Source organism: Salmo salar, chromosome 01, assembly GCF_965601325.2.
Source record: "Salmo salar chromosome 01, fSalSal1, whole genome shotgun sequence".
Taxonomy (NCBI): domain Eukaryota; kingdom Metazoa; phylum Chordata; class Actinopteri; order Salmoniformes; family Salmonidae; genus Salmo; species Salmo salar.
In genome coordinates, this window is record NC_138291.1 from 79,033,906 (window position 1) to 79,057,716 (window position 23,811).

The 23,811-nt window shown below is 43.7% G+C and overlaps 1 protein-coding gene across 1 annotated transcript; it reads left to right on the top strand.

Moving 5' to 3' along the window:
• Positions 1 to 102: 102 nt before the first annotated feature.
• On the top strand, positions 103 to 23,630 carry got1 (glutamic-oxaloacetic transaminase 1). Its single transcript, NM_001141739.1, is given in 9 exon segments — positions 103 to 266; positions 9,058 to 9,239; positions 9,546 to 9,669; positions 15,654 to 15,766; positions 16,028 to 16,132; positions 16,464 to 16,614; positions 20,689 to 20,854; positions 21,079 to 21,221; positions 21,611 to 23,630. Coding segments are annotated over 9 exon segments (1,233 nt in total). The 5' UTR covers positions 103 to 157; the 3' UTR covers positions 21,751 to 23,630.
• The last annotated feature ends 181 nt before the right edge of the window (positions 23,631 to 23,811 follow it).

Below are 23,811 nucleotides of genomic sequence, written 5' to 3' on the forward strand. Positions count from 1 at the left end.
TGACTTTGTGGCTGTGTTAACTAGGGACGACCTCAAATCCATCCAAGTTGAAGGTGAAAGTATTTTCCTATCTCGTCCTGCAGCACTTTACACAGCGGTCTGCGCCCGGGTTGTTTACCGTTTTGTCTAACACCCCTCCTTGGTAATATTCATCATTATGTCGTTATTCGGTGAGGTTCCCCAAGCCACCCCAGTGGCTGTATTCAAGCTGTCGAATGATTTTAAAGAGGACGCGAACCCCAAGAAGGTGAACCTCGGAGTTGGAGGTAAGGGATGATGGTGCGTCAATCGCTGGGATGAAGTAAACAAGCTAGCTAACATTTGGATCACAGAGTTCCACTGCGATAACAATGCACCTGCTGCCTGTCCGATTTCCTGCAGCATTAATAATCGCATAGTTCATTTACTAGCGAACCGTTCAACCGTGGCTAACTAGCTAGCTAACGTTAGTAGCTAATTTACTAGTCTTTTATTTTTTAATTTTATTTAATCTTTATTTAACTAGGCAAGTCAGTTAAGAATAAAATGTTATTTACAATGATGGCTTAGTATACCATAGCTAATCCTTTATAACTAGTCCATCATCTGAAATTCTGAAATGTTGTGTTGCAGGGCCCTGTTTGAAAACTGGGTAACACTTCACTTGACACCCAGTGTCATAAGACGGTCATAACCATGTCATAACAGCTGACATAACTTGTCATAACATGTCATAATATGGTCATAACACTGTCATTGCATATATATATATATAGTATATATATAATATAAAGCAACACCTGTTGTGACCAATTGCGTTATTTTATGGCTGGTTATGACACCTACATAAGAGTGGTTATGACACCTACATAAGAGTGTCAGAACCTACATTTATTCAAATGAGTTTTTTCCCTGCCAAGAAGTTTCCTTTCATTTGAAAGTTTGTCACTTAAATCCGTTGTTTTTGTTGTAATAAATTCTTTACAGTCATGTTTTTTTCATCGTAATTTTTATTAACTTGTAGAAAATACATTTAATGACACTGTCATGAAGCATTATGACCATCCTGTGTTAATGTACTTGGACTAAGAAAATACACTTATGACACTGTCAAGAACCATTATGACCATCTAGTATCACTTTGCTTGCACTAAGAAAATACACTTTATAAAACTGTCAAGAAGCATTATGACCCTCATAATCATATAAGCCAGGTAGGCCTATCACGTACATGCCCTTATATCAGTCACCATCAAAAAGAGTCATCAGTCAAAAAGAGGATGTCTTGTCCTGCTCCTGAAATCTGCCCCTCATTCATCCCAGTCATCATCAGCAGAGCATTGAGGTAGGCGCATGTCTGACATCAATGTTTGCGCAATTGCAAAGATAATTTAACATGGTCAATTTTTTATTTTTATATAACAGAATCATACTGTTGACACAAGTTGTGGTGTAATGGAATGCTTTACCTTGTGTGGTAGGATGTGGGGTTTGACACTCTTATGTAGGTGTCATAACCAGCCATAAAAGTATGCAATATATGTCACAACAAGTCTAAATATATGTCATGACAGTGTTATGACCATATTATAACAGGTTATGGCAAGTTATGTAAGTTTTTATGACATGTTTGACTGTGTCATAACGTTTTATGACAGAGGGTGTCAAGTAAAGTGTCACCTTTTTGCATTCTCCCTCAATGTTGTGACAGACTGGATCTGTTCTATGTGTTGAAACCTTTTCACCAAACCAATCAATCAGGCTAGCATCATGTCCTTTGCTTTCTGTGCTGATTGTTCAGAATCCGTAGATAGCCTAGCAAGGCCTATATAACCTGTCGTTGGCAGTCATCCAAAGAAGTGGCTCTGTCACTGCAGTAAGGAGGACTGGAACAGACTGGAACATGCCGGTAGTTGTAGCTGGAGATCAATGAGTCATGGTCATATCACTGTAAGTTAAGATAAATTGACCGTAATCATAGAGTAATTCACTCCCATTCACTCTCTCTACGATCCTCCTATGAGAGACTGTAGACAGAATACACCCCCGTCCCTCCCCTTTCTTATTGTCACACAACCCAAATTTCCATTTAGTCACACAGTGCAGTGCACTCACACATTACCGTTCTTCTGACTGGATCTTTGTATGGAGTGTTGTATTATTATTTAACACTGCAGCGCAAAGGCTGAAATCTCTATGTGGGGTCTGTGACTGCTTGCTTGGCCTCTCCGGACTAAAGGATTTGCATTGCGCTACATGTGAGCAGAGCTACGCCAGAGAACTGGCCAAAGCTCTGTTGTTACATGGTGTTAAACCCTCCATTAACAATTCATAAGAGATGGAAAAACTGCGGTGGATTAGGGTCCTATTGGAACACTACAGTTCTTTCAGAAAGTATTTATACCCCTTGACTTTTTCCACATTTAGTTGTGTTACAGCCTGAATTTAAAATGGCTTACATTTAAAAAAAAAAAAAAATGTACACACAATGCCCCATAATGTCAAAGTAGAATCATCTTTTTAGAAATTAATCAAAAATGAAAAGCTGAAATGTCTTGAGTCAATAAGTATTCAACCCCTTTGTTATGGCATGCCTAAATAAGTTCAGAAGTAAAAGGTTGCTTAACAATTCACATAATAAGTTGTATGGACTCACTCTGTGTGCAATAATAGTGTTTACCTCATCTCTGTACCCCGCCCATACAATTATCTGTAAGGTCTCTCAGTCGAGCAGTGAATTTCAAGCACAGATTCAACCACAAAGACCAGGGAGGTTTGCCAATGCCTCGCAAAGAAGAGCACCTATTGATAGATGGATAAAAACATATAAAAAAAAGATATTGAATATCCCTTTGAGCATGGTGAAGTTATTAATTACGCTTTGGATGGTGTATCAATACACACTGTCACTACAAAGATACAGGCTTCATTCTAACTTAGTTGCCAGAGGGGAATAAACCGCTTAGGTATTTTCACTATGAGGCCAATGGTGACTTTAAAACAGTTACAGAGTTTAATAGCTGTGATAGGAGAATACTGAGGATGGATCAGCAGCAAAGGACCTTGTGAAGATGCTGGAGGAAACAGGTACAAAAGTATCTATATCCACAGTAAAACGAGTCCTATATCGACATAACCTGAAAGGCCGCTCAGCAAGGAAGAAGCCACTGCTCCAAAACCGCCATAAAAAAAGCCAGTCTACGATTTGCAACTGCACATGGGGACAAAGATCATACTTTTTGGAGAAATGTCCTCTGGTCTGATGAAACAAAAATAGAACTGTTTGCCATAATGACCATCGTTATGTTTGGAGGAAAAGGGGAAGACTTGCAAGCCGAAGAACACCATCCCTACTGTAAAGCACGGGGGTGGCAGCATCATGTTGTGTGGGTGCTTTGCTGAAGGAGGGACTGGTGTACTTCACAAAATAGATAGCATCATGAGGATGGAAAATTATGTGGATATATTGAAACATCATCTCAAGACATCAATCAGGAAGTTAAAGCTTGGTCGCAAATGGGTCTTCCAAATGGACAATGACCCCACGCATACTTCCAAAGTTGTGGCAAAATGGCTTAAGGACAACAAAGTCAAGGTGGCCATTACAAAGCCCTGACCTCAATCCTATAGAGAATTTGTGGGCAGAACTGAAAATGCTTGTGCGAGCAAGGAGGCATACAAACCTGACTCAGTTACACCAGCTCTGTCAGGAGGAATAACCCCCCCCCTTAAAAGATTTAGATGCACTATTGTAAGTGGTTGTTCCACTGGATATCATAAGGTGAATGCACCAATTTGTAAGTCGCTCTGGATAAGAGCGTCTGCTAAATGACTTAAATGTAAATGTGGGAAGCTTGTGGAAGGCAACCCGAAGTGTTTGACCCAAGTTAAACAATTTAAAGGCAATGCTACCAAATACTAATTGAGGGTATGTAAACTTCTGACCCTCTGGGAATGTGATGAAATAAATAATTCTCTCTACTGTTATTCTGACATTTCACGTTCTTAAAATAAAGTGGTGATCCTAACTGACCTGAAACAGGGAATATTTACTAGGATTAAATGTCAGGAATTGTGAAAAATTTGTTTAAATGTACTTGGCTAAGGTGTATGTAAACTTCCGACTTCAACTGTAGCTCTCTAAGGTCTGCCATGACTTGAGGAAAACTGCTGATGCACTACCCAATGAAATTGCTCCTTGAGCATTCTACTATTACAACTTTCAGTAGTAAATTGAAAGCCGGACTGAGTTCCGACCCTTTGCGCCCCCACAGTTTGGGAACTACTTCTGTAGAATACTATACAGTGCATTCGGAAAGTATACAGTGCATTCAGACCCCTTGACTTTTTTCACATTTTGTTACGTTACAGTGGCTTGCGAAAGTATTCACCCCCCTTGGCATTTTTCCTAATTTGTTGCCTTACATGCTGACCAGACCAGACACGTCGCGCGCGCCGCAAAATATATTTAGAAATCCATGTTATTCAATTATTGTACCCACACTGCTCGTGCACGCCAACGAGCGTCAGCGATGCCAACAAGCGTCAGCGATGCCAAGGGCTAAAATAGAACTCCTTTCTATTTCTGACGCAGATCGCGCTGCAAGTCCTGCCTCTCCCATCTCCTCATTGGTTTATAGAAGCAGGTACCCACGTGCCATCTCCTCATTGGTTATACCCACGTGGGTGATTGAAAGACGAAATGTTTTGCCGGTTGTCGTGGTAATACTATGAAAGTGTAGATGCCAATCACCATATAAGTTCAAAGATGAAAAAGCCTGGAAGGAGGAGAGATGACTAGAAACGATTCGGTTGGCTGTTTTATGTGTGGATTAATTGTCGGAGTAGAGGACCTTGTGCATTTCAGGTAAAATAACAACTCAATGTTTATATCCTAGGACAAATTAGCTAGCAACAGCAAGCTAGCTAAATAGGACAAATTAGCTAGCAATTGCAAGCTAACTAGCTAAATTGTCATACATGTTTAATGCTTTTTGACCTGTCCCCAAATTAATGTCATTGGTTCAGAGTTTGTTTTGATATTTTAACCTGCGTGTCGTGATCGCGTTTGGTGTAGGGGGACAAAATAAATGTATGCACAATAGCGCACGAGCACAGCTGGTTTGGGTTCTGTGTTACAACCTGGAATTGAAATGTATTTTTGGGGGGTTTGTATCATTTGATTTACACAACATGCCTATCACTTTGAAGATGCAAAATGTTTTATTGTGAAACAAACAAGAAATAAGAAATTGAGCGTGCATAACTATTCACCCCCCAAAATCAATACTTTGTAGAGACACCTTTTGCAGCAATTACAGCTGCAAGTCTCTTGGGGTATGTCTCTATAAGCTTGGCACATCTAGTCACTGGGATTTTTGCCCATTTTTCAAGGCAAAACTGCTCCAGTTCCTTCAAGTGGGATGGGTTCTGCTGGTGTACATTAATCAAAGTCATACCACAGATTCTCAATTGCATTGAGGTCTGGGCTTTGACTAGGCCATTACAAGACATTTTAATGTTTCCCCTTAAACCACTCGAGTGTTGCTTTAGCAGTATGCTTAGGGTCATTGTCCTGCTGGAAGGTGAACCTCCGTCCCAGTCTCAAATCTCTGGAAAACTGAAACAGGTTTCCCTCAAGAATTTCCCTGTATTTAGCGTCATCTATCATTCCTTCAATTCTGACCAGTTTCCCAGTCCCTGCCGATGAAAAACATCCCCACAGCATGATGCTGCCACCACCATGCTTCACTGTGGGGGATGGTGTTCTCGGGGTGATGAGAGGTGTTGGGTTTGCACCAGACATAGTGTTTTCCTTGATGGTCAAAAAGCTCAATTTGAGTCTCATCTGACCAGAGTAGTTTCTCCAATATGTTTGGGGAGTCTCCCACATGCCTTTTGGCGAACACCAAACGTGTTTGCTTATTTTTTTCTTTAAGCAATGGCTTTTTTCTGGGCACTCTTCCTTAAAGCCCAGCTCTGTGGAGTGTACGGCTTAAAGTGGTCCTATGGACAGATACTCCAATCTCTGCCGTGGAGCTTTGCAGCTCCTTCAGGGTCATCTTTGGTCTCTTTGTTGCCTCTCTGATTAATGCCCTCATTGCCTGGTCCTTGAGTTTTGGTGGGCGGCCCTCTCTTGGAAGGTTTGTTGTGGTGCCGTATTCTTTCCATTTTTTAATAATGGATTTAATGGTGCTCCGTGGAATGTTCAAAGTTTCGGGTATTTTCTTATAACCCAACCCTGATCTGTACTTCCACAACTTTGTCCCTGAGCTGTTTGGAGAGCTCCTTGGTCTTCATGGTGCCGCTTGTTTGATGGTGCCCCTTGCTTAGTGGGGTTGCAGACTCTGGGGCCTTTCAGAGCAGGTGTATATATACTGAGATCATGTGACCGATCATGTGACACTTAGATTGCACACAAGTGGACATTATTTTACTAATTATGTGACTTCTGGTTGCACCAGATCTTATTTAGGGGCTTCATAGCAAGTTATTATTTTCATTTCACTTCACCAATTTGGACTATTTTGTGTATGTCCATTACATGAAATCTAAATAAAAATCGATTTAAATTACAGGTTGTAATGCAACAAAATAGAAAAAACGCCAAGGGGGATGAATACTTTTGCAAGGCACTGTACAGCCTTATTCTAAAATTGATTAAATTAAAATTTTCCTCATCAATCTACACACAATACCCAATAATGACAAAGCAAAAACAGGTTTCTAGGATTTTTTTGCAAATGTATTACAAATAACTAAAACAGATATACCTTATTTACACAGGTTTTTCTCCAGTAGGTTTCCTCAGGGACAAAGCCTGCACTTTGATGTCAAAGATAATAAAATAAAAATGCTATAGTAAATACTACAGTAATGCCTGCAAAAACGACAGTATACTACAGGCTGTTAAAACATTACAGTAAATACTACAGTATACTAAAGTCCGCAAAAACACTACAGTACTAAATACTACAGTATTATACAATCCGTAAAAACACTACATGAAATACTATAGTATACCGTTTAAATACTGTAGTAAACTGTAAATACTACAGTAAAGACTGCGAAAACACTACAGTGAACACTATAATATTAATACCATAGTATACTATAGTATTTTTTCATGTCGATGAGACATACGGTAGGCCTAATTACATATTAGTCTACTTGGATCTTGCAGATAAGTAAAGCTTCTAGTGTAGTAGAGCGCAGGTGAGAGTGTTTGTGACATTTCCATCTGAGTTAGAACTCTCCTCAGGTTGTCAGTGTTCATTGTTCATTGGCACCTTCCTCTCTTGAGTGGGTTGCTCACCAAGGCAGTAATGCCAGCTGGAGAGAGAGCCATAGGGCCAGAAATGGGCTACTGCAACATTTGCACCGTAAAACAAACTTAACTGGTAAAACATACACTGCTCAAAAAAATAAAGGGAACACTTAAACAACACATCCTACATCTGATTGAAAGAAATAATCTTATTAAATACTTTTTTCTTTACATAGTTGAATGTGCTGACAACAAAATCACACCAAAATATTCAATGGAAATCCAATTTATCAACCCATGGAGGTCTGGATTTGGAGTCACACTCAAAATTAAAGTGGAAAACCACACTACAGGCTGATCCAACTTTGATGTAATGTCCTTAAAACAAGTCAAAATGAGGCTCAGTAGTGTGTGTGGCATCCACGTGCCTGTATGACCTCCCTACAACGCCTGGGCATGCTCCTGATGAGGTGGCGGATGGTCTCCTGAGGGATCTCCTCCCAGACCTGGACTAAAGCATCCGCCAACTCCTGGACAGTCTGTGGTGCAACGTGGCGTTGGTGGATGGAGCGAGACATGATGTCCCAGATGTGCTCAATTGGATTCAGGTCTGGGGAACGGGCGGGCCAGTCCATAGCATCAATGCCTTCCTCTTGCAGGAACTGCTGACACACTCCAGCCACATGAGGTCTAGCATTGTCTTGCATTAGGAGGAACCCAGGGCCAACCGCACCAGCATATGGTCTCACAAGGGGTCTGAGGATCTCATCTCGGTACCTAATGGTAGTCAGGCTACCTCTGGCGAGCACATGGAGGGCTGTGCGGCCCCCCAAAGAAATGCCACCCCACACCATGATTGACCCACTGCCAAACCGGTCATGCTGGAGGATGTTGCAGGCAGCAGAACGTTTTCCACGGCATCTCCAGACTCTGTCACGTCTGTCACGTGCTCAGTGTGAACCTGCTTTCATCTGTGAAGAGCACAGGGCGTCAGTGGCGAATTTGCCAATCTTGGTGTTCTCTGGCAAATGCCAAACGTCCTGCACGGTGTTGGGCTGTAAGCACAACCCCCACCTGTGGACGCGGGCCCTCATACCACCCTCATGGAGTCTGTTTCTGATTGTTTGAGCAGACACATGCACATTTGTGGCCTGCTGGAGGTCATTTTGCAGGGCTCTGGCAGTGCTTCTCCTGCTCCTCCTTGCACAAAGGCGGAGGTAGCGGTCCTGCTGCTGGGTTGTTGCCCTCCTACGGCCTCCTCCACGTCTCCTGATGTACTGGCCTGTCTCCTGGTAGCGCCTCCATGCTCTGGACACTACGCTGACAGACACAGCAAACCTTCTTGCCACAGCTTGCATTGATGTGCCATCCTGGATGAGCTGCACTACCTGAGCCACTTGTGTGGGTTGTAGACTCGGTCTCATGCTACCACTAGAGTGAAAGCACCGCCAGCATTCAAAAGTGACCAAAACATCAGCCAGGAAGCATAGGAACTGAGAAGTGGTCTGTGGTCTCCACCTGCAGAACCACTCCTTTATTGGGGGTGTCTTGCTTATTGCCTATAATTTCCACCTGTTGTCTATTCCATTTTCACAACAGCATGAGAAATGTATTGTCAATCAGTGTTGCTTCCTAAGTGGACAGTTTGATTTCACAGAAGTGTGATTGACTTGGAGTTACATTGTGTTGTTTAAGTGTTCCCTTTATTTTTTTGAGCAGTATATATCAATATATAGGCTATATCAGGCCCATATATTGGAAACACTGTATCCCCCCTCACCTGCTGTAGCTAGCTTGTCTCTTCCCTACAGCCTACAGGACAGATGAGGGCCAGCCCTGGGTGCTGCCCGTGGTTAAGAAGGTGGAGAAGATCATCGTAGCGGACAACAGTCTGAACCATGAGTACCTGGCCATTCTGGGTCTGCCTGAGTTTAGGTCCTCTGCATCCAAGATCGCCCTGGGAGAAGACAGCCCTGCCATCCAGGAGAACAGGGTAGGGTAGTTTATGAAGTGTGAATGTGTTAGGGGAGTTGTGTTGTGTGCATGTGTGCGTGATTATGCAGATATTGAGCTGAATTTAAAGGTATGTATTTAAATTTGTACTGGTGCGCTACATTGCTCCTAAGTAGTTATCAAGTCACTTACTTAGTGTGTATCAGCCACCACCTTCTCTCTACCCCTCTCTCAACTGTCTCTCTCTCTCGGTCACCCTCTCTCGCTCTCCCTCCCCTCACCCTCACCCTCACCCTCTCCCCCCTATCTCTCTCTCGCTCTCTCGCTTCCTGTCTCTCTCTGTCAGGTGGGAGCAGTGCAGTGTCTGGGGGGTACAGGTGCTTTGAAGATGGGGGCAGAGTTTCTCAGACGCTGGTACAACGGGAATGACAACACAAAAACACCTGTCTATGTCTCAGCGCCTACCTGGGGTACACACACACACACACATGCACACAGGAATGACAACACAAAAACACCTGTTTACATCTCTGCTTGTACGGCTGATTCAGGGCTGTATGAATGTCCTCAAATAAGATATAAACTTTTCGTTGTTGTTATCTTATCTAGACCTTATACTGCTAAATAGTCCTCTTCATAGTTAATTAATAGGTGACTATATACAGTGCCTTGGGAAAGTATTCAGACCCCTTGACCTTTTTCCACATTTTGTTACGTTACAGCCTTATTCTAAAATGGATCGTTTTTTTCCCCCTTCTCATAAGGACAAAGCAAAAACAGTTTTTTAGAAATTTTTGCTAATTTATAAAAAATACTAAACTGAAATATCACATTTACATAAGTATTCAGACCCTTTACTCTGTACTTTGTTGAAGCACCTCTGTCAGCGATTACAGCATCGAGTCTTTTTGGGTATGACGCTACAAGCTTGGCACACCTGTATTTGGGGAGTTTCTCCCATTCTTCTCTGCAGATCCTCTCAAGCTCTGTCAGGTCGGATGGGGATTCTTTTTTTTGATAACATTTTTATTTAACCTTTAACCTGGCAAGTCAGTTAAGAACAAATTCTTATTTACAATGATGGCCTACCCCGGCCAAACCCGGACGACGCTGGGCCAATTGTGCTTCGCTGTAATGCGATGCTACTGGCGGCAGAGAAGTCAGGCGCAGGAGAGCGGAAACGGATTTACAACGGTTGTGTTTAATAACTATAAACCACCGTCAACAGAACAATACAATAAATGGGTCAAACAAAACCCGGTAAAATACCAGCATACCGTGCACAAGCACTACAACAAACAATTACGGACAAGGACATGGGGGGAACAGAGGGTTAAATACATAACATGTAATTGATGGAATTGGAACCAGGTGTGATGGAAGATAAGACAAAACACATGGAAAATGAAAAGTGGATCGGCGATGGCTAGAAGGTCGGTGACGTCGACCGCCGAACGCCGCCTGAACAAGGAGAGGGACCAACTTTGGCGGAAGTCGTGACAGTACCCCCCCCCCCCCCTTGACGCGCGTCTCCAGCTGCGCGTCGACACCGGCCTCGGGGACGACCCGGAGGGCGAGGTGCAGGGTGATCCGGACAAAGACGGTGGAACTCCTGCAGCATTGAAGGGTCCAACACGTCCTCGACCGGAACCCAGCACCTCTCCTCCGGACCGTACCCCTCCCACTCCACGAGATACTGAAGGCCCCTCGCCCAACGCCTCGAATCCAGTATGGAACGAACAGAGTACGCCGGGGCCCTCCCAATGTCCAGAGGGGGCGGAGGAACCTCCCGCACCTCAGACTCCTGGAGCGGGCCAGCCACCATCGGCCTGAGGAGAGACACATGGAACGAGGGGTTAATACGGTAATCGGGTGGAAGCTGTAACCTATAACAAACCTCGTTCACTCTCCTCAGGACTTTAAATGGTCCCACAAACCGCAGACTCAGCTTCCGGCAGGGCAGGCAGTGGCGATCTGCGTTCTCCTTTTGGCGCGTCATGGCCTGCTGAAGGTGGACACGGACGGCTTCCCATGTCTCCTCCGCGCACCTGAACCAGTCGTCCACCGCAAGAACCTCGGCCTGACTCTGATGCCAAGGCGCCAGAACCGGCTGGTACCCCAGTACGCACTGGAAGGGAGAGAATTTAGTGGAGGAGTGGCGGAGCGAGTTCTGTGCCATCTTGGCCCAGGGCATGAACGTCGCCCACTCCCCCGGCCGGTCCTGGCAATAGGACCGCAGAAACCTACCCACATCCTGGTTCACTCTCTCCACCTGCCCATTACTCTCGGGGTGAAACCCTGAAGTAAGGCTGATCAAGACCCCCAGACATTCCATGAACGCCTTCCACACCCTAGACGTGAACTGGGGACCCCGATCAGACACTATATCCTCAGGCACCCCGTAGTGCCAGAAGACGTGTGTAAACAAGGCCTCCGCAGTCTGTAGGTCCGTAGGGAGACTGGGCAGAGGGAGGAGACGACAGGACTTAGAGAAACGATCCACAACGACCAGGATCGCGGTGTTACCCTGTGAGAGTGGAAGAACAGTCAGATAATCCACCGACAGGTGCGACCACGGCCGCTGTGGAATGGGTAAGGGGTGTAGCTTACTTCTGGGCAGGTGCCTAGGAGCCTTCCACTGGGCGCACCCCGAGCAGGAGGAAACATAAACCCCCTCAAGCCAATGTTTCCACTCCTTCAAGGCCTTGACGACAGCCAACAGCTCTTGGTCCCCCATGTCATAGTTTCGCTCCGCCGGGCTGAGCTTCTTCGAGAAGAAGGCACAGGGGCGCAGCCTCGGTGACGTACCCGAGCGCTGAGAGAGCACCGCTCCTATCCCAGCCTCGGACACGTCCACCTCCACTATGAACGCCAAAGAGGGATCCGGATGGGCCAGCACGGGAGCCGAGGTAAACAGAGCCCTCAGGTGACTAAAAGCCCTGTCCGCCTCAGCCGACCACCGCAAACGCACCGGGCCCCCCTTCAGCAGTGAGGTAATGGGAGCCACTACCTGACCAAAACCTCCGGTAGTAGTTGGCAAACCCTAAGAACCGCTGCACCTCCTTTACCATGGTGGGAGTCGGCCAATTACGCGCGACTGAAATGCGGTCACTTTCCATCTCCACCCCTGAGGTGGAAATGCGATACCCTAGGAAGGAGACAGATTGCTGGAAAAACAAGCATTTCTCAGCCTTGACGTACAGGTCATGCTCCAACAGGTGATCAAGCACCCTGCGCACCAGGGACACATGCTCGGCGCGTGCAGCGGCGCATGCAGCGGCGCATGCAGCGGAGTATATCAGAATGTCATCCATATACACCACTACACCCTGCCCGTGCAGGTCCCTGAAAATCTCATCTACAAAGGCTTGGAAGACTGATGGCGCATTCATCAACCCGTACGGCATGACGAGGTACTCATAGTGCCCTGAGGTGGCACTGAATGCCGTCTTCCACTCGTCAAGGAGAGGGACCAACTTTGGCGGAAGTCATGACATTTGCCCTATGGGATTCCCAATCACGGCCAGTTGTGATACAGCCTGTAATCGAACCAGGGTCTGTAGTGATGCCACTAGCACTGAGATGCAGTGCCTTAGACCGCTGCGCCACTCGGGAGACCCTGCCATTCGGGAGCGTTGCAGCACAGCTATTTTCAGGTCTCTTCAGAGATGTTCGATCGGGTTCAAGTCTGGGCTCTGGCTGGGCCACTCAAGGACATTTAGAGACTTGTCCCGAGGCCACTCCTGCATCATTGTCTTAGCTGTGTGCTTAGGGTTGTTGTCCTGTTGGAAGTTGAAACTTTGCCCCAGTCTGAGGTCTTGAGCGCTCTGGAGCAGGTTTTCATCAAGGATCTATCCGTACATTGCTCTGTTCATCTTTGCCTTGATCCTGACTAGTCTCCCAGTCCCTGCCGCTTAAAAACATCACCACAGCATGATGCTGCCACCACCATGCTTCACCGTAGGGATGGTGCCAGGTTTCCTCCAGGCGTGACACTTGGTATTCAGGCCAAATAGTTCAATCTTGGTTTCATCAGACCAGAGAATCTTATTTCTCATGGTCTGAGAGTCTTTAGGTGCCTTTTGGCAAACACCAAGTGGGCTGTCATATGCCTTTTAACCTCTTGGGGCTAGGTGGGACGCTAGCGTGCCACCCGTGGTGCACTCCATCAACAGCAGGTGCATTTCAAGAGCGGCAAATTTGAATCCAAATAAATGTCAAAATTCAAATTTTTCAAAAATACAACTATGTTACACCATTTGAAAGATAAACATCTCCTTAATCTAACCACGTTTTACGATTTCAAAAAGGTTTTACGGCGAAAGCATAAATTTAGAGTATGTTAGGACAGTACATTTACAAGAGTTGTGTGTAATGTTTTGTCAAGTCAAAGACAGGGTCACCAAAACCATAAAACCAGCTAAAATGATACACTAACCTTTTACAATCTCCATCAGATGACACTCCTAGGACATTATGTTAGACAATGCATGCATTTTTAGTTCTATCAAGTTGATATTTATATCCAAAAACAGCGTTTTACTATGGCATTGATGTTGAGGAAATCGTTTCCCTCCAATAACCGGCAGTCAAGTCAGCGTCACAAATTAAATAATTAAAATTAGAAAACATTGGTAAAATATTATATTGTCATTTAAAGAATTATAGATTTACATCTTTTGAACGCAATCAACTTGCCAGATTTAAAAATAACCTTACTGGGAAATCACACTTTGCAATAATCTGAGCACTGTGCCCAGAAAAATACGCGTTGCGATACAGACTAGACGTCATGTTGGGGAGATCTAAAATCGAAAATACTATGTAAATAATCCATTACCTTTGATTCTCTTCATCAGATGTCACTTCCAGGTATCACAGGTCCATAACGAATGTAGTTTTGTTCAAAAAAGCTCATCATTTATGTCCAAAAATCTCCGTCTCGTTAGCACATGATGTAAGCCAGCCGGACTTCTCGTCATGAACGAGGGGAAAAAATATATTTCCGTTCGTTCAAACATGTCAAACGTTGTATAGCATAAATCATTAGGGCCTTTTTTAACCAGAACATGAATAATATTCAAGGTGGACGAATGCATAGTCTTTTATAACGTATTGGAACGAGGGTACCCAACATGAAGTAGCGCGCCAGGTGTCTAATGGGACATCACCGTTCCATGGCTCTTGTTCGGTCAGATCTCCCTCCAGAAGACTCAAAACACTTTGTAAAGGCTGGTGACATCTAGTGGAAGCAATAGGAAGTGCCAAAATATTCCTAAACCCCTGTGTTTTTCAATGGGATAGGTTTAAAGTCAATACAACACATCAGGTATCCACTTCCTGTCAGAAAATGTCTCAGGGTTTTGCCTGCCAAATGAGTTCTGTTATACTCACAGACACCATTCAAACAGTTTTGGAAACTTTAGAGTGTTTTCTATCCATATATAATAAGTATATGCATATTCTAGTTACTGGGTAGGATTAGTAACCAGATTAAATCGGGTACATTTTTTTTATCCAGACGTGCAAATGCTGCCCCCTAGACCCAACAGGTTAATGAGGAGTGGCTTCTGTCTTGCCACTCTACCATAAAGGCCTGATTGGTGGAGTGCTGCAGAAATGGTTGTCCTTTTGGAAGGTTCTCCCGTCTCCACAGAGGAACTCTGGAGCGCTGTCAGAGTGACCATCGGGTTCTTGGTCACCTCCCTGACCAAGGCCCTTCTCCCCCTTTTGCTCAGTTTGGCCTTGGTGGTCTTGGTGGTTCCAAACTTCTCCCATTTAAGAATGATAGAGGCCACTGTGTTCTTGTGGACCTTCAATGCTGCAGAATGTTTTTGGTACCCTTCCCCAGGTCTGTGCCTCGGCACAATCCTGTCTACGAGCTCTACGGACAATTCTTTCAACCTCATGGCTTGGGTTTTGCTCTGACATGCACTGTCAACTGTGGGACATTATATAGACAGGTGTGTGCCTTTCCAAATCATATCCAATCAATTGAATTGACCACAGGTGGACCTCAATCAAGTTGTAGAAACATCTCAAAGAGGATCAGTGGAACAGGATCAACCTGAGCTCAATTTCGAGTCTCATAGCAAAGGTTCAGAATACTTATGTAAATAAGGTGTTTCTGTTTTTTATTTTTAATAAACCTGTTTTTGCTTTGTCATTATGGGGTATTGTGTGTAGATTGCTGAGAAGTTTTGTTATTTAATCAATTTTACAATAAGGCTGTAACGTAACAAAATGTGGAAAAAGTCAAGGGGTCTGAATACTTTCCAAAGGCACTGTAGGTGATTAAGTCCAACATGTTACTTTTTAACATGCTGGACTTAATCTTTGTAACAATGTCAGCTAATGTTACAAAGCAGGCCTCAAAAGACACATGAAGCATTCAAAGAAAGACTCCTCTATTAGAGAAAAGTGTTGTGAAATCTCCTCTACTGTTTGTTTCTAGAGAACCACAATGCTGTGTTTGCCAACGCCGGGTTCGAGGACATCCGTCCCTATAAGTACTGGGACGCAGAAAAGCGGGGTCTGGATCTGGACGGTTTGTTAGGCGACCTGGAGGTGAGACGCTGACCTCTGAACTGGTGGTGTTGACATGGAGACCAGACCATCTCCCGAACTCTGAGTTTACCTCACAATAGTGAATATTGAATATCTTAACTGCTCATGTCAACGTAGATAGTAAATTAGCTTTTTACACACTGTTGAAAAGAGGATAGGTTTGGCTTTCTAGCGATACCAACTTGGTGCATCAACTCCCAGTACACAATATGTAATTTGTCTGTCCTGTAGACTAACATTGACCTTTGACCCCTGTCCCAGAGTGCACCAAAGCACTCCATCTTTGTTTTGCACGCGTGCGCCCACAACCCCACCGGCACAGACCCTACACACGTAGAGTGGATGCAGGTGGCTGAGGTCATGAAGGTAAGACTGTGTGTGTGTGCACGTTTTACTATACTTGTGAGTACCAGAGGTCCTCACAGGAATAGTAAACCAAATAAAAAGGCTATTTGTAAAAATACTGTTTTAGGGGTTAGAGTTAGGTTTAGTGTTAGGGGTTAGTGAAAATAGGATTTTGAATGGAATCAATTGTTGGTTCCCAAAAAGTATAGTAAGACACACACTGTGTGTGTGTGTACATGCGCAACTTTTGTAAAAAAGTATATATTTTAAAAAACAAATGCTTTTTTTGTATGTAATTTTTTTTTTCTCCTGGAGGTTTTAATATTTCTCTATTTTTATTTTCTCTCTCCAGAGGAGGAAGCTGTTTGTGTTCTTTGACTCAGCGTACCAGGGCTTTGCATCAGGCTGTCTGGATAAGGATGCCTGGGCCGTGCGCTACTTTGTAACACAGGGCTTTGAGATGTTCTGTGCCCAGTCCTTCTCCAAGAACTTTGGCCTCTACAGTGAGAGACACACTCACACACACACACCAGTGTTAATTTTGTCAACAATAACTATGAAGAAAAATACTTGTCAACTACCTATTTTTCCTGACTAAAACTATGACTATAACGAGACGAGATGCCCTGGAAAAAACTATAACTTACAAATTACTTTTAATTTTAGTCGATGGAAATGTGACGAGATGAGAATTCCACATGAGACTAATGGACATTTAATTTGACATGAAGCTCCTTTTCATCTGTTTTGTTCAATCCTAAGCATGCGTGCATGCAGAATATTTCATGCAATCCTCTCATTGGCAGAATGAACTTCTTCACTTGCCGTGAGCTGATCTGTCTGGCTCTCCCACACAGCTCCCAGGCAGTCACTTCAGTCACTCGTCAATCTTCTGAACTGATGCGAAGCCAGGACACTTCACTTGTAACTAGGCTAACCTCAACTAGAAACAATAATGTTTACTCTCTCTCCTACTTTCATGTAGACTGTTTTCCCATGTGAGCTGTTATTTATTCATCCGTGTTGCCGCTCTCGCGCCACAGTACTCAAATGCGAGTTGCGGTTGCTATTTTCCTATGGGAAAAACAAATGCCATTTGTTGAATATTAGGATTGCAGTAATACTTCTGGCATTTTTGGAAAGCTCAAATTCTCCCCCTTTCAAGGAAACCATTGTTATTTAACACCCTTGACGGTTACGATGGGGAGAAAATCTGAGATGTAAATTGTTTAACCTATAGGCTTTATGACCTATATGGTTAATTATGGCTGGCATTGGTAACAATCTGCCACAATATCAATGTTGCCAGCTAAGGTATAGGAAGGGATAGTAGGCCTAGTTGGACAAAGCTATCTGGTAAAGGTAGCCTAAATATTCATAAAAAAATATATAAAAAAATATTATGTGGGCTCAAATCAAATCAAAGTTTATTTGTCATGTGCGCCGAATACACCTTACAGTGAAATGCTTACTTACAGGCCCTAACCAACAGTGTAATTGTTATGTAAAAAATAGGTATTAGGTGAACAATAGATAAGTAAAGAAATAAAAAACAACAGTAAAAAGACAGTGAATAACAACAGTAGCGAGGCTATATATAGGCACCGGTTAGTCGGGCTAATTGAGGTAGTATGTACATGTACAGTTGAAGTCGGAAGTATACATACACCTTAGCCAAATATATTTAAACTCAGTTTTTCACAATTCCTGACATTTAATCCTAGTAAAAATTCCCTGTTTTAGGTCAGCTAGGATCACCACTTTATTTTAAGAATGTGAAATGTAGGAGACCGAACGCGTCTCCTTTCTGAGTGGTATGACAGCCTCATGGTCCCATGGTGTTTATACTTGCATACTATTGTTTGTACAGATGAACGTGGTACCTTCAGGCATTTGGAAATTGCTCCCAAGGATGAACCAGGTCTTGGCTGATTTCTTTTGATTTTCCCATGATGTCAAGCAAAGAGGCACTGAGTTTGAAAGTAGGCCTTGAAATACATCCACAGGTACACCTCCAATTGACTCAAATTATGTTAATTAGCCTATCAGAAGCTTCTAAAACCATAACATAATTTTCTGGAATTTTCCAAGCTGTTTAAAGGCACAGTCAACTTATTGTATGTAAACTTCTGACCCACTGGAATTGTGATACAGTGAATTATAAGTGAAATAATCTGTCTGTTAACAATTGTTGGAAAAATTACTTGTGTCATGCACAAAGTAGATGTCCTAACCGACTTGCCAAAGCTATAGTTTGTTAACAAGAAATTTGTGGAGTGTTTGAAAAATGAGTTTCAATGACTCCAACCTAAGTGTATGTAAACTTCCGACTTCAACTGTAAATGAATTTATAGTTAAAGTAACTCTGCATATATGATAAACAGAGAGTAGCAGCAGCGTAAAAGAGGGGTTGGGGGGTACACAAACACAATGCAAATAGTCCGGGTAGCCATTTGATTACCTGTTCAGGAGTCTTATGGCTTGGGGGTAAAAACTGTTGAGAAGCCTTTTTGTCCTAGACTTGGCGCTCCGGTGCCGCTTGCCATGCGGTAGTAGAGAGAACAGTCTATGGCTGGGGTGGCTGGAGTCTTTGACAATTTTTAGGGCCTTCCTCTGACACCTCCTGGATGACAGGCAACTTAGCCCCTGTGATGTACTGGGCTTTACGCACTATTCACTGTAGTGCCTTGTGGTCGGAGGCCGAGCAGTTGCCATACCAGGCAGTGATGCAACCAGTCAGGATGCTCTCGATGTTGCAGCTGTAGAACCTTTTGAGGATCTGAGGACCCATGCCAAATCTTTTTAGTTTCCTTAGGGGGAATAGGCTTTGTCATGCCCTCTTTACGACTGTCTTGATGTGTTTGGTCCATTCTAGTTTGTTGGTGATGTGGACACCAAGGAACTTGACACTCTCAACCTGCTCCCCTGCAGCCCCGTCGATGAGAATGGGGGCGTGCTCGGTCCTCCATTTGCTGTAGTCCACAATCATCTCCTTAGTCTTGGTTACGTTGAGGGATAGGTTGTTATTCTGGCACCACCCGGCCAGGTCTCTGACATCCTCCCTATAGGCTGTCTCATCGTTGTCGGTGACACTGTTGTGTCATCTGCAAACTTAATGACGGTGTTGGAGTTGTGCCTGGCCACGCAGTCGTGGGTGAACAGGAAGTACAGGAGGGGACTGAGCACGCACCCCTGAGGGGCTCCAGTGTTGAAGATCAGCGTGGCAGATGTGTTGCTATCTACCCTCACCACCTGGGGGCGGCCTGTCAGGAAGTCCAGGTGTTTAGTCCCAGGATCCTTAGCTTAGTGATGTGCTTTGAGGGCACTATGGTGTTGAACTCTGAGCTGTAGTCAATGAACAGCATTCTCACGTAGGTGTTCCTTTTGTCCAGGTGGGAAAGGGCAGTGTGGAGTGCAATAGAGATTGCATCATCTATGGATCTGTTTGGGCGTTATGCAAATTGGAGTGGATCTAGGGTTTCTGGGATAATGGTGTTGATGTGAGCCATGACCAGCCTTTCAAAGCACTTCATGGCTATGGACGTGAGTGCTACGCGTCTGTAGTCATTTAGGCAGGTTTCCTTAGTGTTCTTGGGCACAGGGACTATGGTGGTCTGCTTGAAACATGTTGGTATCACAGACTCAATCAGGGACATGTTGAATATGTCAGTGAAGACACCTGCCATTTGGTCAGTACATGCCCGGAGCACACGTCCTGGTAATCCGTCTGGCCCCGTGGCCTTGTGAATGTTGACCTGTTTAAAGTTCTTACTAACCTCGGCTACGGAGAGCGTGATCACACAGTCGTCCGGAACAGCTGGTTCTCTCATGCATGCCTCAGTGTTGCTTGCCTCGAAGCGAGCATAGAAGTGATTTAGCTAGTCTGGTAGGCTCGTGTCACTGTACAGCTCGCTGCTGTGCTTCCCTTTGTAGTCTGTAATAGTTTGCAAGCCCTGCCACATAAGACGAGCGTCGGAGCCCGCGTAGTACGATTCAATCTTAGCCCTGTATTGGCGCTTTGCCTGTTTGATGGTTCGTCGGAGGGCATAGCAGGATTTCTTATAAGCTTCCGGGTTAGAGGCGTCACTACAGACCCTGGTTTGATTCTAGGCTGTATCACAACCGGCCATGATTGGGAGTCCCATAGGGCGGCGCACAATTGGCCCAGAGTCGTTAGGGTTTGCCCGGGGTAGTCCGTCATTGTAAATAAGAATTTGTTCTTAACTGACTTAGTTAAATAAAGGTTAAATAAAAAATATCTTAAAAAATATGTGACTCATTTGGCTGTGACTAAAATTGTTTTGACTTTTAGTCGACTGATAATAACTAAAACTAACGGATGAAAGGACAAAAATTTGACTATGACTAAAAAGGTATTTTAAGATTAAAACTAAATCTGCCAAGATGAGCACACACGCACTCACAAACACACTGTAAGATGCATTGAAACATATGAAACCAATCAATGTATTCCTACTCCCACCTTTCACACATAACACTCACACACACATTTCAAATGTAATATATGTACATAATGCATAAGGGAACCCTGAAATAAATGTTCTGTGTGCTGGCAGATGAGCGTGTGGGGAACCTGACTATTGTAGCTCGTGATTCTGACAACCTGAAGAGAGTTCTGTCTCAGATGGAGAAGATTGTCAGGGTAACCTGGTCCAACCCTCCCTCCCAGGGTGCTAGGCTGGTCGCCATCACACTCAACACACCTGAACTCTTTGCTGAATGGTGGGTACACACACAGACAGTACAAAAGTAGTGTATGCACGTCCAACAATTATACATGAGTGGTCAAAACGTTGATCTATATCCTCCCTTCCTCCCCCTCTAACCCTGTTTCTCCGTCTAACCCTGTTTCTCCGTCTAACCCTGTCTCTCCGTCTAACCCTGTCTCTCCGTCTATCCCTGTCTCTCTCTCTTTCTCTCTCGGTCTCCCTGTCTCTCTGTTGTAGGAAGGATAATGTGAAGACCATGGCAGACCGTGTGTTGTTGATGAGGGCTTCACTCCAGGCTAAACTGCAGGCTCTGGAAACACCAGGAACATGGAACCACATCACACAGCAGATCGGCATGTTCAGCTTCACTGGCCTCAACCGTAAGCACACACACATACACTCACCACCCAGCTATGTTTAGCTTCACCAGTCCGCTGAGCACATCCTCATTACTGTTTGTGTGAAGTAACTTCCTGGATCAACATTAAACTCCTCTGTGCTGTGCTGTCTTCCTGAGAGCTTCAAAAAGCTGTTAGAACCAGGAAACAGCTTCCCAGCGTAGAGAACACTGACGCTAAGGCTCACTGATGCCTTAACTGAACGGGGGGGGGCGGTTCTACTCAGTATACACATGTTCACAGCACACTGGCACAGAAATATCCTCTCTTCTTTAACTCTCCTTTCACACCGATAGTATATTGTACGTTCTGAAAATATAATATTTGTGATGTCATACCTTTTTATATTTTCTCTCCCTCTCTCTGTCCAGCTAAACAAGTGGAGTACATGATCAAGGAGAGGAGTATCTACCTAATGGCCAGCGGTCGTATCAACATGTGTGGTCTGACCACTAAGAACATCGACTATGTGGCCGAGTCTATCCACGATACTGTTGTCAACGTCCAGTAGAAGACTACACTACCCACAACCACCAGCACTCCCTCCTGACCCCCACCAGCTGTGTTTGTGTGTGTGTATAATGTATTGGACCAAACATACATAATAAGCCCCATTCCCAACCCCCAGCACACTAGCCTATGCTGGGCCTATAATGTCACTTGTTGTCTATAGGTACATTGTATTTGAACACTTAAATGAATGCACAGGCAGCGTAAAGGCTAAAGAGAAGTGTTTATAATTTGTCTGTGTGTCTCTGTGTGGGTATCATCCCTGTGTGTCATCACTGCTGCTTGCAGTAGAGTGTGGTGTGATTTAATTTGTACTGTTTTTGTTCAGTAGTGTTGAAGTCCTGTTTACTGATTAAGCACTGTGTGTCAGGGCATTTTAGCTGCTGTGTGGTTCTACGCTAAGGCACTAGCTGGCTGTGTCTTAATACTCTGAAATGGCTTCCTTTCCTCATCTCCTTCATTACAACTGATGTTCCTTCAACCTATCGTGTCCAGCCAGATCAGTGATCATAGAGGGAAGGACACAAGGAAAGGAGATATGGAAAATAAGCTATATTGTTTAAACTATTGAGACACAGCCCCAGTGTTTCTGGATGTATTAGGACTAGCTCCCGCAGTGCTGGTGATGGTGATCTTCCATTGCTTATTAATATTGTTAACATTACCTTGTGATTAGTATTGTTTGGGTCGTTGAATTGCGGTGGGATGTGGGCCTGGCATTTTGAAAAAAATTGACCTCATTTGTATTTATATTTATTTAAAGCTGCAGTAGTAAGCTTTTGGGTGACCTGACCAAATTCACGTAGAATTGTGAGTTATAGATTTGGCGTTCTCATTGAAAGCAAGTCAAAAAAGCGGTAGATCTGTTCTATGTGCACTAATTCTATGCTTCCCGTTCTTAAGTTTTGTTTTTGCATCTTTTACTTTGGGTTTTGTACACCAGCTTCAAACAGCTGAACATGAAATATATTTCGTTATGGAAAAGATATCTCAAAGCGGTTTAGATGGTACAATGATTTTCTACACTACACTTGCTTGTTTTGTCACAAACTGAAATTACTTAAACTATTAGAACGTTAGCAAACAGGAAATGGCGGAACGATTTCTGCAAATTTCACCTTTAAATGTATTTGGGTACTATCAGGTGCAATACAGAAGAACGTATAAAAAAAAAAAAAGGAATGCCATCTCAATTCAAGAACGACCCATTTTTATGCGGATTTCATTCCAACTGTGAAAGGCGCATTCCCTGTTCTGTTTGACTTACCCACCTGCATAACTTATAGGAGTTGTTTGGGTCCACTTGAAAGAGAAGCTAAATATTAATTGTGACCAAGTAATCAGTACTTGACTTGAAAGCATACAACAAGTACTAGAGTGAAAAACAATCAATTGACCAAATCAGTCATGCACTAAATGTATGTCGAAGAGATGTAGCTATGTAATAAGGATGCTAATATTGAACTTGAACTATGGACGTTATATTTACGATCATGTTTATTTTGGCCTAAGATGATGAAGTAAAAATTATGTACCAATACCTCAGACTTAAGCTGTGTAGCTCTCTGTTGAATTTCACGCTCGAAGTCCTGGCGTGCGTTCAATAGGGACAAACAGGACTGTTCTCAATCAGAGAGCAACAATCCCTGTTATTTTTGTTTCAACATTTGAAAGAAGGGTCTGCTCAATGTGAATGTCCAATCAGTCTGTTCCGAAGCGGTTGTTCTCTGTTGTTATTGCACTATTATCAGTATCTGACATCTCAGTGGTATACATGTATTGTTCAAAATTGCACAAATCAAATGCACTAACAGATGCTGTGATTACCTATGTATCTCAAGGGGGTATGACTCAAATCCTTTAATAAATGTCTGCACACCACAATAGAATGCCAGTTCTTTCCATCTGAGAGCCAGGATGGAAAATATATTTTGATTGTGCAAGTTGTCTCTTTTATGTGTGTTTCTCATGACATTGGGGATCAGTGCAGAAAGAACACTATCAATACACAAATGGAATTCAGAACAACAAGTCAGATATGAATCTGTGTTAATCTTTTTAT